At 39.4% G+C, this 16,414-nt stretch overlaps 1 protein-coding gene across 5 annotated transcripts in view; it reads left to right on the forward strand.

Moving 5' to 3' along the window:
- FAR2 (fatty acyl-CoA reductase 2) overlaps positions 1 to 16,414 on the forward strand; it is a 158,121-nt gene that overhangs the window by 49,475 nt on the left and 92,232 nt on the right. For all 5 annotated transcript variants that reach the window (XM_062007327.1, XM_062007335.1, XM_062007308.1 and 2 more), the window contains exon 2: positions 14,267 to 14,496. In XM_062007327.1, the coding sequence (XP_061863311.1) occupies positions 14,308 to 14,496 (189 nt within the window). In that variant the 5' untranslated portion in view covers positions 14,267 to 14,307. The remainder of the gene's footprint in view (positions 1 to 14,266; positions 14,497 to 16,414) is intronic.

A 16,414-nucleotide genomic window follows, 5' to 3' on the forward strand; every position in this document is an offset into this window, starting at 1 on the left:
TTGCAATAATGCAACAACTGTTGTGATAAAATAAATGTATTTTACATCATATATTTTTTCTTGCTGTTATACTCTTTGACTATGCTGCGTTTGCTGTGACTATTTCTGCTATGTTACTAACTTACACATATAAATCCAGAAAAAATATTTCCGCTCTGGTAAGTTCTAAATGACTCAGCTGTGATAAGAGACCTCTTCTGACTGGTGCTATTGCACTTGCATAGTTCCCTTCCAAAGGACTTGAGATACAGCAAATCTTTAGTCTCTGCTGGAGGCAGATTTGTTTCAGAATATTACATCTGTCTGTATTTTGAAGCAGCATAGAAGACTCACTTCACATTTGCTTTTTAGGTTATTTTCTGTTCTCTCAGTCTGTTTATCCTGGTCAAAAAGCGGGAGATGTACACAAGTTGGAAATCCTTAAAGCCATCTAATGAGGATCAGGACATAGCAAAACTACCACCTGAGAGTAACTAAACCCTCAGAAATTAAGTGAATATCATATCTAGTATCAAGAGTGCAATCAGTTGAATTATGAAAGATTTTGTGAAAATGTTCTCGTTGTTAGAATGAGTTCTACTTGCTAATATCTGGGTTTCAGGTAGGGGATGAGCTGATAGGGTATAGGAAAATAAGTTTTAATACATTTATGAGAGCAAACAAGACCATAAATTTGGTGGATTTTTTTTACACCTTCTTAGAAACTGCACTTTTAAACTGTATCTCAAAATATCATGGCAGTTGCTGTCAAATATCAAGAAATGAGAGACCCTCAGTCCAGTTTTTGCTGAACTTGTTCCTGCTTGACAAAAGCCTCCCTTCTCTGAAAGCTTTGATCAGCAACCGTGTTAGCAGAATCTGTTGCCATCTAACCACAACATGCCAGTTGGCAACTTCCACAAGAACTATAAGTTTTCCATGGCACATGAAGAGAATCTTGCAAGTTATTTTTAATTTCTTTCAGCTGTTGATCTCAGTCTTAAGGACATTATTTTTTGGAGTTCTGTTTCCACATCGTTAATGTTGAAGATCACTAGGATATCACTCAGTAGCAAATTGTTTCAGTACATTTAGAGATCACAGGACTAGAGTGAGTAATTATGTGCATAGTACAGGGAAGAGATGTTCTGGTTTTGGCTGGAATAGAGTTAATTTTCTTCCTAGTAGCTGGTACAGGGCTGTGTTTTGGGTTTAGTGTGAGAATAAAGTTGATAACATGCTGATGCTTTGGTTGCTGCTAATTAGCACTTATATTGAGTTAAGGATTTTTCAGTTTCTCAGACTCTGACACCAAGCAGGTGCACAAGAGGTTGGGAGGGAACGTGTCCAGGACAAATGACTAGCCAAAGGGCTGTATCATACCATAGAATGTCATGCCCAGTGTACAAACTGGGGAAAGTTGTCAGGGAGCCAGTTGCATTGCGTTGTTTTTGTTTGTTTTTTCCTTGGATTTTATTTCTCTCTCTTTTTATTATATTCCTTTTCATTACAATTATTATTATTGTTGTTCTTGTTAATATATTGGATTTCATTTTAGTTATTAAATTGTCCTTATCTGAACCCACGAGTTTTACTTTTTTTTCCCCATTCTCTCCCCATCCCACTGGGAGAAGGGAGGAGTGAGCAAGTGGCTGCATGGTGTTTAGTCACTGGCTAGAGTTAAACCACAACAGGAGGTCTCTTGGATTTGCACACCTAGTTCATTGTGAGATACAGGCCTACAGGTAGAAGCTGAATGGGAAATCCTTCATAAACAGATTGACTGAAATACGAAACACACAGACTCCTACTAACTCTTCTCTTTGCTGCTCTCTTGCTTTTTCTTGTTCACTTTCAGCCTGTCCATGTTCAGTAGTTTTTCTTCAGTTTTTCACTTTGATCAAACACTAGTTTACTCTGTTGAAAATCCTAGTGGCTACTTTAGAGATACCTATTAATACATACCACTTGTTTTTATACGGATAGTGAAGCTTATAGTTTAGCTAGGCTTCTACTGTATTCCCTTCAGCTCAAGTTTCTAGAAGAGGAGGACTTCTCACTCATTTTCAGTCCTATGGGAAGAAAACTTCCAACCCCTTAGGATGACATTTGCTGTCAGAAGGGATGGTGACAAAACTAGCAGTTTCACTGTATGCATGTAGCTTCTGAAGCTTTCATCCCAAGCTATTCCACAGCCCTGGGAGGAGCAGCAGGAATCAGTTGTGCATTGAAATTCCATGCTTCTATTGTCTTGCTAGAAGCAATAGATCAAGGATTAAAGAGACTAGGAGTGTCCACAGGGACAGTCAGGCAAAGCAGGGAAAAAGTCCACCCACAAAGGTGAGATGTAATGGGAGGCAGAAACAGCACTGAATCTCTCTGGAGTGCCTTCTGTCTCACTGACTTCTGACTTAAGAACCAGTATTCTTTACATTTTTTCTAGTAAAAAAAAAAAAAATATATATATATATACACATATATACACACACAAAGTCTAAATGTTTTTCAATGTTGCCTTTCCTCATCACAGCTATTAGCAAAATTGGTTTTAATATGAATTTGTAAAACTGCAATTTAACAAAGTTTGATGGCAAGGTTCATTCTATTACTTATTACAAGTAAGAAACATACAAAGGAAAATTAAGTTAGAATTGAGCTAGAATGACTCACACTGAGACCAGAGACACAAAAGGATAAAGGATACCCACTGAGTCACGAGGTTCAGAGTGGACCCCCTCGCTTTCTAAACTTCTGATGGAGCTTAAGCTAGGTCCAATTTTAGTCTCAGACTTGCCCAACAGTTTATGTCTGAAGTATTACATATGCAAAGTTTGTTATAATAATTCAGCATATTACCAGTCACTTACTGAGGATTTGTAAGGGATCTCTCTGCCTTGGGCAAGGACCCTGCTCAAGGGGAGGGTTCTTTGTCATGCAATCCAGCTGCAGTTCAGGGACAGCTCAAATTGAGATCATCCAATGATCTGTCATTGGTAAAAGATCTCTCTGCCTCAAGAAGTGACCTTGAGATGCATCCCATCTCAAGGGGAGATCACCACCAAGCACCCATGCTGCCTAGCTGGAAGAGCTCAAAGAAGGCTCACTTAGACTGTGGTATTTATAAGATAAAATGCATGGCTTGTAGTCAAATTGCATACAATGGTAAAGGTATGCATGAGGCTCCTTGTACCCACAACTTTCTTTGTTCTTTGATAAATGAGTCGTGGAAAAGCCACCCACTATTCATGCATTAGTTGCATCATTAATGTTCTAGCCTTGTATGTTTCAGTGCTCACCGTGTCACTGCCCCTTTGTGGGTTTTCTAGAGGAGTTTTTGGCCCAGCAACAGCTCACTTCCTTTGCAGCCTGTACCAAACTACTGCAAGTTTGGTTAAGGGGCTTGAGTGCATCCATCACACTCTCTCTTCACGAGTAAGCAAGCCCCATATTAGTATCTCTATTGCTCCCTCCCACTGCTCTATGCATGAGTCATTGTAGGAGGAAGTGGCCTGCTAGATTCCCCTCACTATGGTTTCTGCGCATTTCCAAAGGGAGAATGAGATGTTTGTCAGTCGATCACATTTGCACGTCAAAAGTCACAACAGGGCAGCAACCTGCCAAAACGTGGAACAGCTGTAGCTCCTCTGCTGTAGCTGCCGCAGTATATACGCTTAATGCTGCCTGTGTGAGGTTGATATATTAGGTCGTTGTTTGCTGCCAAGGACTCTGGCAGCAAATATGTCAAGGTATTGTGGCTCTGATTCAGGTAGTGGCAGAATTGTCTTTCACAAGGGATGCAGGGAACTATTGGAGAGATAGTCACCAATGCATTTTTTAGCTTGGTGCAGAATGAGCGAGCTAGCAGCATGCACTAAGCAGTGTAAAAATTCCCTGTGGACTTCCTGGAACAAAATATGCTTTGGCTGCACTTCTTCTCTATTCCTGAAGGGCTTGATCCTTCTCTGTCTGCTAAGAACTTCATTTGACAGGAGTTTTGTATAGCAGAAGCCAGAATATCTTCTGTCATGTTTCAGTAGCTAGACAGAAAAAATGAGTGTGCTGCTGTTGTCTGATGGACTGCCAGGTGCCATTAAATGCTCAAAGTGTGACCACTAGAGAAATGTGAGAGAAGTAGAAAACATAAGTTCTTTTTGTTTGTTTCTATTTAGTGTATCTGAGTCTTGATGTAATGATGACGCAGAAGGCAAAACTGGTATTTCCATTGATAATGCTTTCTCTTAGGTTTCAATATAAAAAGACTTGGTGTCTTAAGTCTTTTGTTTTGAAAGAATGTGTCTGTATTTATGTATGTTTTGCTATGAAATTGATAGTATAGACTCTCACATCCATCTGTTCATCTTCTCTTGGTGGGAAATATTCCAAGCATTTTTGTCCTTTAGCCCCAACCAAGGCAAGAATAGGGTTCCAGGCTACACTTCGTAGTAAAAACTGAATATTGAAATTCAAAGAGTGCTGACTGTAGCTTTCTATTGGAAAGAAAAATAATTACAGTTATTTAATTAACCTTAAACCTGAGTCTGAGCACAGCAGGTAATTTTTTCCACTCTGTTAGATCTGAGATCTAAAGTGTGAAATGTCATTTTAGCTTGCTGTCACAAGACTGCTGGACTTCTTAGTATAGTCACTACATTTTTCTGTTAAGCAGCACACACTATACTACTCTATTATCTGAGCTCATCAAGAGGTTTTACTGTCAATATGTCAAGAGTTTCTCAGGTAGTAGTTTCCTCTGTCTTAGAGAGGAAGATATTAGCAAATTTAGATATTAAAAGGAGAGATGGAGGAAAAGGAATACTTTTTTTGTTACAGCTTGTAAAAGTTGAAGGTAAGAGATATTCCATAGCCACTACCATGTAAAAGAGAGTTGTGGTCTTGATGACCCAGAAATGTTTTTGACTCAAGGAAAAAAGTAGTTAACAGATTGTTGTTGTCTTCAGTCTGTAAGTGGTTTTCTGTTCGTGTGTGCATGTACATTTGCTAGTACATGCACACATATTACTAAAGAAAAGTCTTCAGTAAGAGCCTGGTACGCTTGGGGAAATCCAGACAGGCTGAATAGGCAACTCTGAAGCCATCAGAAAAGAGATAGTAAATGTGTACGATTGAATACCTACAGCTTTTAAAAGCTTCTTGAACTGAGGGGCCCAGAACTGGACACAATATTCCAGATGTGGTCTCACAAGGGCAGAGTAGAGGGGGAGGAGAACCTCTCTCAACCTACTGCCCATACCCCTTCTAATACACCTCAGGATGCCATTGGCCTTCTTGGCCATGAGGGCACATTGCTGGCTCATGCTCATCCTGCTGTCCACCAGCACCCTCAGGTCTATTTGCACTACACTACTCTCTAAGAGTTCATTCCCTAACCTGTGCTGGTACATGGGGTTCTTCTTTCCCAGATGCAAGACTCTACACTTGCCCTTGTTGAATTTCATTAGATTTCTCCCCACCCAGAGGAGATTTCTCCCCTGTCCAGGTCTGGTTGAATGGCAGCACAGCCTTCTGGTATGTCAGCAACTCCCCCCAGTTTAGTATCATCAGCAAACTTGCTGACAATGCCCTCTGTTCTATCATCAAGATTATTAATGAATATATTGAACAGTACTCAGGAAGGTAATCTCTCTATCATTACACAACATAGATTCACTTACTAGGTAGTGCTCTACTTGGAATAATATTGCTGCTGACTCAAAATCTTGAGTGAAGACCGTTCTTCTTTATGTTGTGACACTGCATTTTTGAAGAATGTGGTTGCTGTAATCACATGAAGATTTGTATTGCTACTATGAATCACTTTTTTTTTCCTCATTTGTTACAGAAATTCAGACAGTTTTTAAATACTTTCAGTTTAGTTACCTAGTCTATTTTGAGGCTGCTAAAGGTTGGTTTCCCATGAGTGGTGGAATGTGGAAAATGGCAGGGAGGTAGCAGTTGTCCTACTGCTGTCCTTCATAGCAGCTGTGCTAGTTCAACTGTTCCCAAAGTAGGGCCTGAAAAATCACCAAAATACTTCAGCTTCCTGTTCCCCCCTCAAACTGTATGCAGGTATTCTATCAATCATAGAATCACAGAGTCATACAATCATTTATGCTGGAAAAGACAAGGTAAGATCGTTGAGTCCAACAATTGATCTAACACTAGATCAGCTAATCAAAGCCAAGCCCACTACTAAACCATTTTCCTAAGTGACACATCTGCACATCTTTTAAATACCTCCAGGGATGGTGACTCAGTCACTTCCGTGGGCAGCTCATTCCAGTGCTTGACAAACCTTTTAGTGAAGAAATTTTTCTGTATATATCCAATCCAAACTTTTCCTGGTGCAGCTTGAGGCCATTTTCTCTTGTCCTATCACTTGTTACTTGGGAGAAGAACTTGACCCTCACCTTGCTACAACCTCCTGTCTCAGCCTCCTTTTCTCCAGACTAAACAACCCCAGCTCTCTCACCTGCTCCTCACAGGACTTGTTCTCAAGACCCTTCACCAGCTTCATTGCCCATCTCAGGACAGACTCCAATACCTCCATGTCCTTCTTGTAGTGAGGGGCCCACAACGGAACAAGTAGTCAAGGTGTGGCCTCACCAGTGCCAACTACAAGGGGACAATGACCTCCCTGGTCCTGCTGGCCACAGTATTTCTGATAAAAGCCAGGATTTGGCCTTCTTGACCACCTGGGCACACTGCTGGCTCATGTTCAGCTGGCTGTCAATTAACGCCTCCAGGTCTTTTTCCTCCAGACAGCTTTCCAGCCACTCTGCCCCAGGCCTGTGCGTTGCCTGGGTTGTTGTTGCCCAAGTGCAGGACCCAACAGTTGACCATGCTGAACCTTGTGCAATTTGCCTTGGGCCATCAATCCAGCCAGTCCAGATCCTTGGGTAGAGCCTGCCTACCCTCAAGCAAATCAACACTCCCGTCCAGCTTGGTGTCTCCAAGTCCAACTCTTCCCACAAATGCTGTAAATTATAGTGCCACTGTTTTTGGTAAGGGGCAAGAACAAGTGATAGAAAAGCCTATAAAATCTTTGAATACTGTGCCAAGATGTGCTGGATACTATTACATAGTTATCAGCTGAGATCTCGAAAGGAAAAGAACTGTGCTGGTATCACAGAGATTTACAGACTTTTGACTTAATCACCAAGAGACCTCCCTTTTTCAGTGCTAAGATGCAGTGTGATTGGTGTGCAATGGGTATGGCAAAGGTTTTGATTTAGGGGTTTGTGAGTGAACTGCAGGTTGTACAGATCTCAGTCACAGCTGAAGAATAAAGAGCAAAGTGATAATGGTGAAGCATGAATTGGTGGAAGGAGAAGAGGAAGGATTGTCTTCTGAATGCTCTGGTGTAAGATGTCTGCATTAATTATGCTGAGGCAGAGCAAAAGCTCTCTTCTAGTCCTGATCTATGCTTAGTACCTAAGCTTTGATCCTGTAACCTGCTCATTGTCTTTGCAACAACTAGCTCTAAGTGAGCACTGCTAAAATGAAAGGGTGAGTGGGTGCAAAAGCTGGCCTGTGTTGATACAAAAAGGAGCGTGCAGAAGCTGCTCCTTTGATGTCTCTGGAAGATGCTGTTCTTACCAGTAGACTGATTAAACAGAGATAAGACAGAATAGGTCCATATTTTAGCTACTGAGAAATATCTGTTCTTTAAAATCCAGTATCACACACGTAGGTATGTGCTTAGCACAGTTGCCCCATCCTAGCTTTAAAATCCTTATAGATTTGTTTCCATCAATTTTAGAGGGAGCATAGTGAGACAGAGAAACTAACAGCTTTCACTGAAAAATCAAGAGGCTTCTCCCAGGTTGTGTTACATCAGTGGCCCTTGTGTTTCACTTGTTCTTCTCTGTCTCTTTATGGTGGTCAAAGAGTTTGGACTACTTAGAAGAGTCAGACTACAGATAATGCTTCAGCAGTGACCAAATCTTGAAATTCAAGATTTTGCCCTTTATCTGGGTCTTGTTCTGTGGACAGATCTGTAGCCCTGAAGCCACAGCTCCCAGGGGTTCCCAAAGAATCAAGAGCTTCTGTCCTCATGTCACATAACTTTCAGCAGTTTGCAGGATCCATCTGCACACACTGCTTGTTGTCTCTAGCTCTTAATTATCTGTCACACTGCACTGTCTCTTTAGATTTAACTGCTATAAATTGAAATGGATTGCAGAACTGGTTTCATTTTTCAAATCATGAAGGATTTCTGGGAGCAACGAGAGCTTCTCCTTGCTTGTTGCTACTTGGGTATGCTGTTATGTTATTGAATCAGTACTGTTGACAAACAAAAATGCTTTAAAATATATTAGCTAGAGAAAAGTGATTTAACCTTCAGGCTTCTAGCAACAACATTTATATTTGGTTTAAGTTGCTTGGAGCAAAATCTCTTTTCTAAAGAGGATTATCATCAAGAGTTCAGTCTGGCTGTGAATGTGCCTGTCTTTGAATCACAGGATTTTATTTCTTTGAGCTGTATTAGTATCTATAGTGGCTGTAGAAAGGATGGATTATGATCTTCCTTTTAATTCTGTAGCTAAATGACAGAGGGTTGATCTTTGCCAGTTTATTATTGTTAGGTCATTAGTGCCATTAAATAAGCATGTAAGTTTAGCAAAATGTAAGGATCTTTTAATTTGTCACTAGATTGGCCATTTTGATGTCCTTTTTGCTTCATTTTCTGACATCAGTAAAATCTCTCCTACCTCTTCCCAGACATCATGTACTACACAAATCTTGATGTGCTTAAAGACCTTTGAAAACTTGTTATGTAACTTCAGTGCATCATTGTTGGTACTCTCTGCTTTTTTGTGTTAGCAGCGCTGTTGACAAAAATTTAATGCAGCGTTGATCTACAGTCTTTTTCTGTTCTGAGTCACTGTTATATATTACTGAATATGCAGAATGTGTTTTGAACATAAAAACTCAAATCTAAGGTAAATCATATTAGTCTCAGCTGAAATGTTGGTCATTGCAGTGGAACTATCCTAATTGTGAGTTTTGCCCAGTAAATCAAATCAATGGATCTGAGTGACATAAGATTCCTTCCGGTGTTACTGAGCAGCCAGGAGTCAAGTCACTGTGATGAAAAGCAAGTCACTAGTTCAGCCATTGCTAGCATGCATGGTGTGGGATTCTGCTCTGTGAACTCTAAGGCCACAGCATGGTCTATTACTTCCAGATGTCCTGGAGCTAAAAATAATCTGAAATATCTGAAGCAAAGTCTGGTGCTCAACAAAACCTTGACATAAAGTATCTCAAATGACAAAGCACGCACAACTAATATACCTGCATATGCCTGAGATATCGCTGTGAATTGATGGACTCTGTTCCATCCCATGTTTCTAGTGTTAGCACATAAGTGAAACATGTAGATGCTTATTGTGTTTTTCTTTGCCTTTAAAATTTTTGTTCTTTAAGCATGGAATGGAGAATACTGTTACCACAGGAATTAGAAGCTTGGAAAGTTGCTTTATTTCAGACTGGACTTTGCTCCACAGGAGATGGTGTGCAGGTGTTGAACTTTTAATGCTATTCCTGCTTCTTCATCCATGTACATGCACTTCTTGGATTATACTGATTTGCTTCGATTTGCTGATACATTTTAGCATTGGAGGAAAACCGCTTGTTGTTAAGAAGCCACCTCTACTGGCCACCAAAGTGAAAAGATCAGGTTGTTCCTGCTACAGTCATAGTCGTGCAAGTATTTACTTGCCTATGATTAACTAATAAGAAATTGTACACAAATGCTGTCAGGCAAAGACCATCTATTAGGAAGAATTGCTTTTATGTATTGTGTGTAGTTTGTGGAGTCTCTGTCACATACCCTGGGGCAAAAATTAAAAAAGAAAATAATTATATATATTGTTCAGGCATCCCCACAATTCAGTCCTTTTTCAATTAATAAAATAATTAATAGACTGCAGAAGCAAATTTGTGAGATTGAATAGGCTGTGACCACTTTATATTGCTTCTTCTGACCTCAGCTATACCTGTTCTCTAAAGAAGAGGAATTTTTCTTTCTCTGCATGTCCTAGGTTAATTGTGACTCCTCCAGAATCCTGATTAAAGAAAGCTGTCTTATGTGTGATTGGATATTTGTACCCAAGGTGAAAAATTTATATTCAGAAAGTGGCCAAAATATATTTTGTCTTAGAGGGCTCTTGCTGTCTGTAGCTTTGTTTCAAAACAGGAGTCATTAATTGGAATTTTGCTTCAAGCTGTTTCATTACGTTTAAATGATGTCTAAAAGACTGATCTGAAGTCTGATGCTGTTGTTTACAGATATTACATCCCTAGATAAAGCTGTTAAAATACACTAAACATGAGAAAACTCACCAAAACCAGACTAAGTAGAAAGAGATTTCAGAGAGGCCATTTGTGAATCTAGATTTATATTTACAGGTATACCTTCCCATTCCTATGAGTTTGATACCATTCAATCTGTCGTCATTACACCACTGTAATCTGGATGCAGATTTGGCATCATTGAGGTATATGGAAGATGATGACTATGTATTAATTGTTTTGTTAAATGTCAAGTCAATTATATCTGCTCTTGGTGGAGGAAAGCTGTCCTTTACTCTTCCATTGAGGATGTTAGGGTTTTCTTTGTCAGGATGAAAAAGGTTTGTAGGATTCCACCTTTTCTTTTGCATGTCCTTTGCCCTGGCACAAAATCATGGCTTTGTTTGTAATGCAGCACTGTAGATTGTCCTTTGTGTCTGATCCAGAGCAGACTGTTAATAGGCATCAGTAACAGAGCTTTACCCTTAAAGCAGCTTGTGTACTTGTGTCTGCAGAGATTCTCAGTGTGATTCTTGGCTGGCTGTCCAAAAGATGTTTTTTTCACACTACAGTTGGAGATGAGTCAGCAGCAGTGAGATGTATACTGCTGCAAAGATGCTATGTTTAGTAATTCAAATAGCATCAGTGATTACTTCCCTGCTTTGATTAGTACCTAAACCATTAGAGCTGCATGCAAGTACCCTCTTGAATTGGGCTTCAAGAAGCTCTTGTGTAGGCTTTTCTCCACAATTCAGAGGCTTTCTCAACTCCTGATAGTTTTGGAAGGGACAGTTACTTCAAGCTTTGAATTAGCCTTTACCCTTCTTCACCTCATTAAGGGTCACCTCACTGCAACCACTGACTATGGTTCAGTTTTCAAATAGTTTTCTCTTCCCAGACACTTAATCCCTTGCAGCTTAATTGACTGGGAAATAGTTAACGCCCAGTGTTTCCTTAAAATTAAAGTCTTCCCCAGGAAACAATTTCTATTAATTTAAGCGAGTGTAAAATGTCAAAAAAGACATGCATAGTTCTGTGAATTTTGAAGTAGATATCCAAAGGGTCAGGTAAGCAGGCATTACTTGGATCACATTCTTTGACCTTAGAAACCTTCTCTTTCCTTAAATTCTCCATAACTTCTTACGTACTTTCTTTACAAGGGACAAGCAAAATCAAGTAAAACCAAGAAGAATAAATTCTCTTATAAAATCACACTCTTAAAAATGTGAAAAAACAAAGATGATTGTGAAAAAGGAAAAAAAAGTAAAGACTAAGTTGAAAGGAAAATATGTTAGCAATCCTGAATATAAACTGGAATCTGCTTTTGAATTTGAAACAAAGTAAAAGCCTCTTCAAATTTGTTTGAACAGTGGAGATACGGGGATCTATCTTAACATAGCAGATTACAGCACTGTGACTTTTGTTTCATGATCTCAAAACATCAAATTGTTAGTGCATATTAAACAAATAAACATTTTCTTTGCTGATAATTCACATGGTATCAGATTAGTGCAAAATTATTGTATTTTCTTATAAAGCTAATTTAGGAAAGGAGAAAAAAAATGAACTGCAAGGAGACGGAAATCTGATCCCATCATAAGCAAAAATCATCTCACTTCTCATGACTTTTTATTATGGGTAAGGCCCTGAGCAACCTGATCCAACTCTGAAACTGGCCCTGCAAACTATATGCTGCCTCACTTGGACTGCTTTATTATGGAAAATAGAAAGGAAGTGGTTCTTCTTACATTTTCTTTTAACCCTATAGAGTTAAGCCAGTAACCAAGAGGAACAGCAGATTGCCTTAGAATTTTCAGTTTTTGTGAGTGTGTATAGTGTTTCCATTGCCATCATAACTCTCAGTTGTATGTATTCAGTCCTTGCCAGAAATACTTAGTGCAATCTGACTGCACGGCTAATTTTAGGGGCACTTTAAAGTACTGGGATTTAATTTATTTTATTTTATTAATCTATTCTAGTAGGCATCAAATGTCTGGACAAAACCAATTAAGCCCCATTTGGACAACTCAGAGAACTCAAATGAAACAACATAATAAGTTGATGTCCAGATTTTCAAATCTTATCAGCTATTTTTGCAGTAGTCTACAACTATAATGCAAAGCACCAATATTAATGATACAGGTTGGAAATATTCTGTACTACTAGTGTAAAGAAGAGTAATTCATGTTAAGCTTTGTGATAATTTCCAAATGCGTTGTGGAGAGTACTTAATAAATCTATTGTTTTTCTAGCATATTAGGTAAGGTTAGGTAGATACAGTCTTCTCAATATAAGTTCAAAGCAGGTATCCAAGTGACTGGAAGTAGTCTTTTGTTTCATCTTTTTGTTTCCTTATGTTCAGTGTTATTTATATGGCCTCTAGCGACTAAAGACTTCTCTGATTAATTTTTCTGCCTTACAGGGCATATGTTGTACAAAAGTCTTTTTTCACCCCTGTTTTCATCTTACTAAACTACTACCTTCTTTTGGATTTGCTCCCCCTTTCTCACACTTCCAGGTTCTGCAAGTTCCTGTCTTCCAGTTTTTCCAAACCTGGATTGAGCTGTGACATTTTATTACAAATAAGTTAATTATCTAATAGTTTAACCTGTTGACTTAACTTCCCAAGTGGCCAGCTCTCTGATAAGAGCAGATTTTTAATAGGCCTAGACAAGCCTGTTAGAGTATTTTCAATTGTGATCTAGGCCATAATTGAAAGTAGGCTAATACCCCAATTCACTGAACCAGAATACCTGCAGGTATTAATTTGTAAAATAGTGTCCTTCACAAGTTATTTTGCTTGACCCACTTTCTCAATTGTGTAGCACACCCGATGCTGTGTTACAGATAAAGAAATTTGGGGATTTTCATCTCTTTGATGCTATTTACTCCAGTCCCAGGCAGCACTGGGAAAGAAGAACATGTTGTTGGGCTTGAGTTTCTCATTTATGTATCTAGGCTATAGCCTGTTAGAAGTGATTCAGTGTTTCCATGTAGCAGTACAATCACTGTGAAAACTGGCAGATTAGTACGAGTGAAAAGTCAGGTCTGGACGGATGTATAAGCTGTGGACTCAGATGATGACAACACGTTGACACAGACTGTGGATCACTTCTCACTGTTGTGAGTAGTAATGCTTTGGAGATCACAGTCCAGCTAAGCACATTTCTGAGTGTTGCAGTAACCGTGGTACATCTTGTATGAAATGTGGTGTCTCTCATGATTAACATCGCTGATGGTCAATTTTCTAGGGTAAGATACCTCATTACCTCTTAAGGAAGGCATGGGCTGCAGGACAAGCTATATTTCTCTTACAGTCCCATGCAGTGAAGGGAATTCCACCTATCATCACGTGTAGCCAAGGCTCTTACTGTACTTTAAACTCTTTGTTGGTGTTCATTTGTGTTGGTCTAAGCCAAGGACTCATTCTATAAGATGTTTCTGTACAAAGGCTTACCATTTTTGCTCTAAGTTAGACCACTTCACTGTCCCTGAATGGTTTACTAGGTTTTGGAAGTGTGAAAGGGTTGGTGAGAACAAGCAATCTTGGTAGACTGCAAAAAGGCAGCAAATATTGTATTTTGGGGTTTTGTGTATTTGCATTTTGTTAACTTGAAGTTGTTAGCATGCATGTTGAGAAACTTGAAATGGCTGACAGTGTCTCTGAAGCTTCTGCAGGAGAAAGAGAAGTTTTTCTGGGGTACCTAAAAATCATTGTCCTGCCTCTTGAGTATTTGATTGATTGACAGCATTCTACTCTTCTTGTTTCTTTTTGTTTCAAATTTAGTAGACTTTTTTTTCAAGATACTTAGTTATATTTTACATGAGCTTTTTTAATTTGATGGGATTTTTTCCTAATAGGGGCTTTAAAAAAGTATTTAAAATTGCCATTGACTTACCTAATGTGAGCTGCCATAGTTGACTGTAGTTCCCAAATAGGTGATCTGTGTCTTGACTCAAAAGTATTTAAAGCTTTATTTCTGCATTTTCTCAGGTACGTCCTGCAGGAAGTTAAGGACAGAGCAAGCAAACACCATGTCTTCAGTTTCAGCTTATTACAATGGAAAGACTGTACTTATCACGGGAGCTACAGGTTTTATGGGCAAAGTACTGGTGGAAAAGCTTCTGCGCTCCAGCCCTGAGGTGAAAGCAGTTTATATACTTGTTAGGCCAAAGGCGGGACAATCAATGCAAGAAAGAGTGGCCAACATGTTGAAATGCAAGGTAAGTTTCTATATTTTATTCCAGAATCTAATCTGAAATCCATTTAGCTGGGTGAAGCAAAGGACTTCAGTCACACTCAATCCATGAGGAACAAAATACCAACTTCTGCTTTAACTGTTGGATATTTTTCTCATGTCTAAAACAAACAAACAAAAAATGTGCATCAATGAACTCAGATCTGACTGATTTTGATGGGCGTAGTAATAGTAATGTAGTTCTTTTTCTTTCTGCATTACTGTTTGTTGAGAATTTATTTTTGAAAAAGCATGTTAACTTAGCAAATGTCATTTATGAAAGAAGAACAGCATTTTATTTTCATTAACTCTTTTTCTTCCCTCACTTTCCACAGTTTATACTTGAACATTAGTAATAAAAAATAAAACTGAGTGTGAGCCCATCATACTCACCCTTGCCTTTATTGGGGCATTAAACTCATTTTATAAGACAAAAGGTAGTGGTAAGGTATAGTGGGCTGTGCTTTGCTGCATCTGCCATCTTCTGGTGTCAGCTCCAGAACAGAGTAGAGTAGGATAGGATAGAATAGAATAGAATAGAATAGAATAGAATAGAATAGAATAGAATAGAATAGAATAGAATAGAATAGAATATTGCAGTTGGAAGGGACGTATCATCTATAATCATCACAATTCAACTGTCTGACCAGTTCAAGGCCGACCAAGTTAAAGGACCCAGAGGAGTTGTGGAGTCTTCTTCCTTGGAGGTCTTCAAAACCCACCTGGATGTGTTCCTATGTGATCCGATCTAGGTGACCCTGCTTCTGCAGGGGAGTTGGACTAGATGATCTCTAAAGGTCCCTTCCAACCCCTACCATGCTATGATTCTGTGATTATGGGCATTGTCCAACACGGGCAGGTTTGATAGACGGCCACCTCTCTAAGAAGCCTGCTCCAATGTTAGGCCACCTTCTCAGTAGAGAAATGCTTTCTGTATCCAGTCTGAACTTCCCCTGGTACAGCTTTGGACCATTCCCATGTGTCCTTTCACTGGATCCCTGGGAGAAGAAATCAGCACCTCCCTATCCATCTCTTCTCAACAGGAAGCTATAGAGAGCAAGGAAGTTGCCTCTCACGTTTTACCAAACTAGACAAACCCAAAGTCCTTAGCAGGACATTCCTTCCAGCCCTTTCACCGACTTTGTTGCCCTTCACTGGACACATTCAATGACCTTGACGTCCTTCTTAAATTGTGAGGACTGGAACTGCAAACAGCACTCAAGGTGACGCCACACCAACGTTGAACATAGTAGAATAATCAACTTTTTGGACAAGCTGATTATACTGTGGTTGATGTATTTTTGCCTTCTTTGGCTGCCTGGGCATGCTGCTGATTCACATTGAGCCTGCTGTCAACCAGCACCCGCAGATCCCTTACTGTAGGGCTGCTATCCAGCCACTCCTCTCCTAATTTATACTTGTACCCAGCATTACACTGTCCTAGGTGCAGATTTCAGCATTTCAACTTGTGAAATTTCATCCCATTAATCATTGCTCAGTGCTCCAATCTGTCTAGATCCCTTAAGAGATTCAACAACACCTCTCAGTTTAGTGGCATCAGCAAACTTGCTAATGATGCATTCAACTCCTGAATCCAGATTGTTGATAAACATTTTGAATAGGATTGGCCCTAGAATTGAAGCCTGAGGGGCACCACGTTACTTAAGAACTGAGAAAATGCTGTTTCATTTGGAAATTATGTTTTCCAAAGTTACTTGTGGCAGAACACAAAAGCCAAGTCAGCCCTGTGAGCTGAAGGACTATGGATAACATAGAGACAAATAGATATTGGAGAAGGCATGTGTTTTTCCTCTTAACATTTTGAGACATCAAGCTGAAAAAATCTTGAGTATGTCTAGCAACAGAGTTTGAGGATTTTTATGTTTTCAACAAGGAGTAGGCTA

The sequence above is a fragment of the Colius striatus genome, chromosome 1 (genome assembly GCF_028858725.1).
Source record: "Colius striatus isolate bColStr4 chromosome 1, bColStr4.1.hap1, whole genome shotgun sequence".
Classification (NCBI taxonomy): domain Eukaryota; kingdom Metazoa; phylum Chordata; class Aves; order Coliiformes; family Coliidae; genus Colius; species Colius striatus.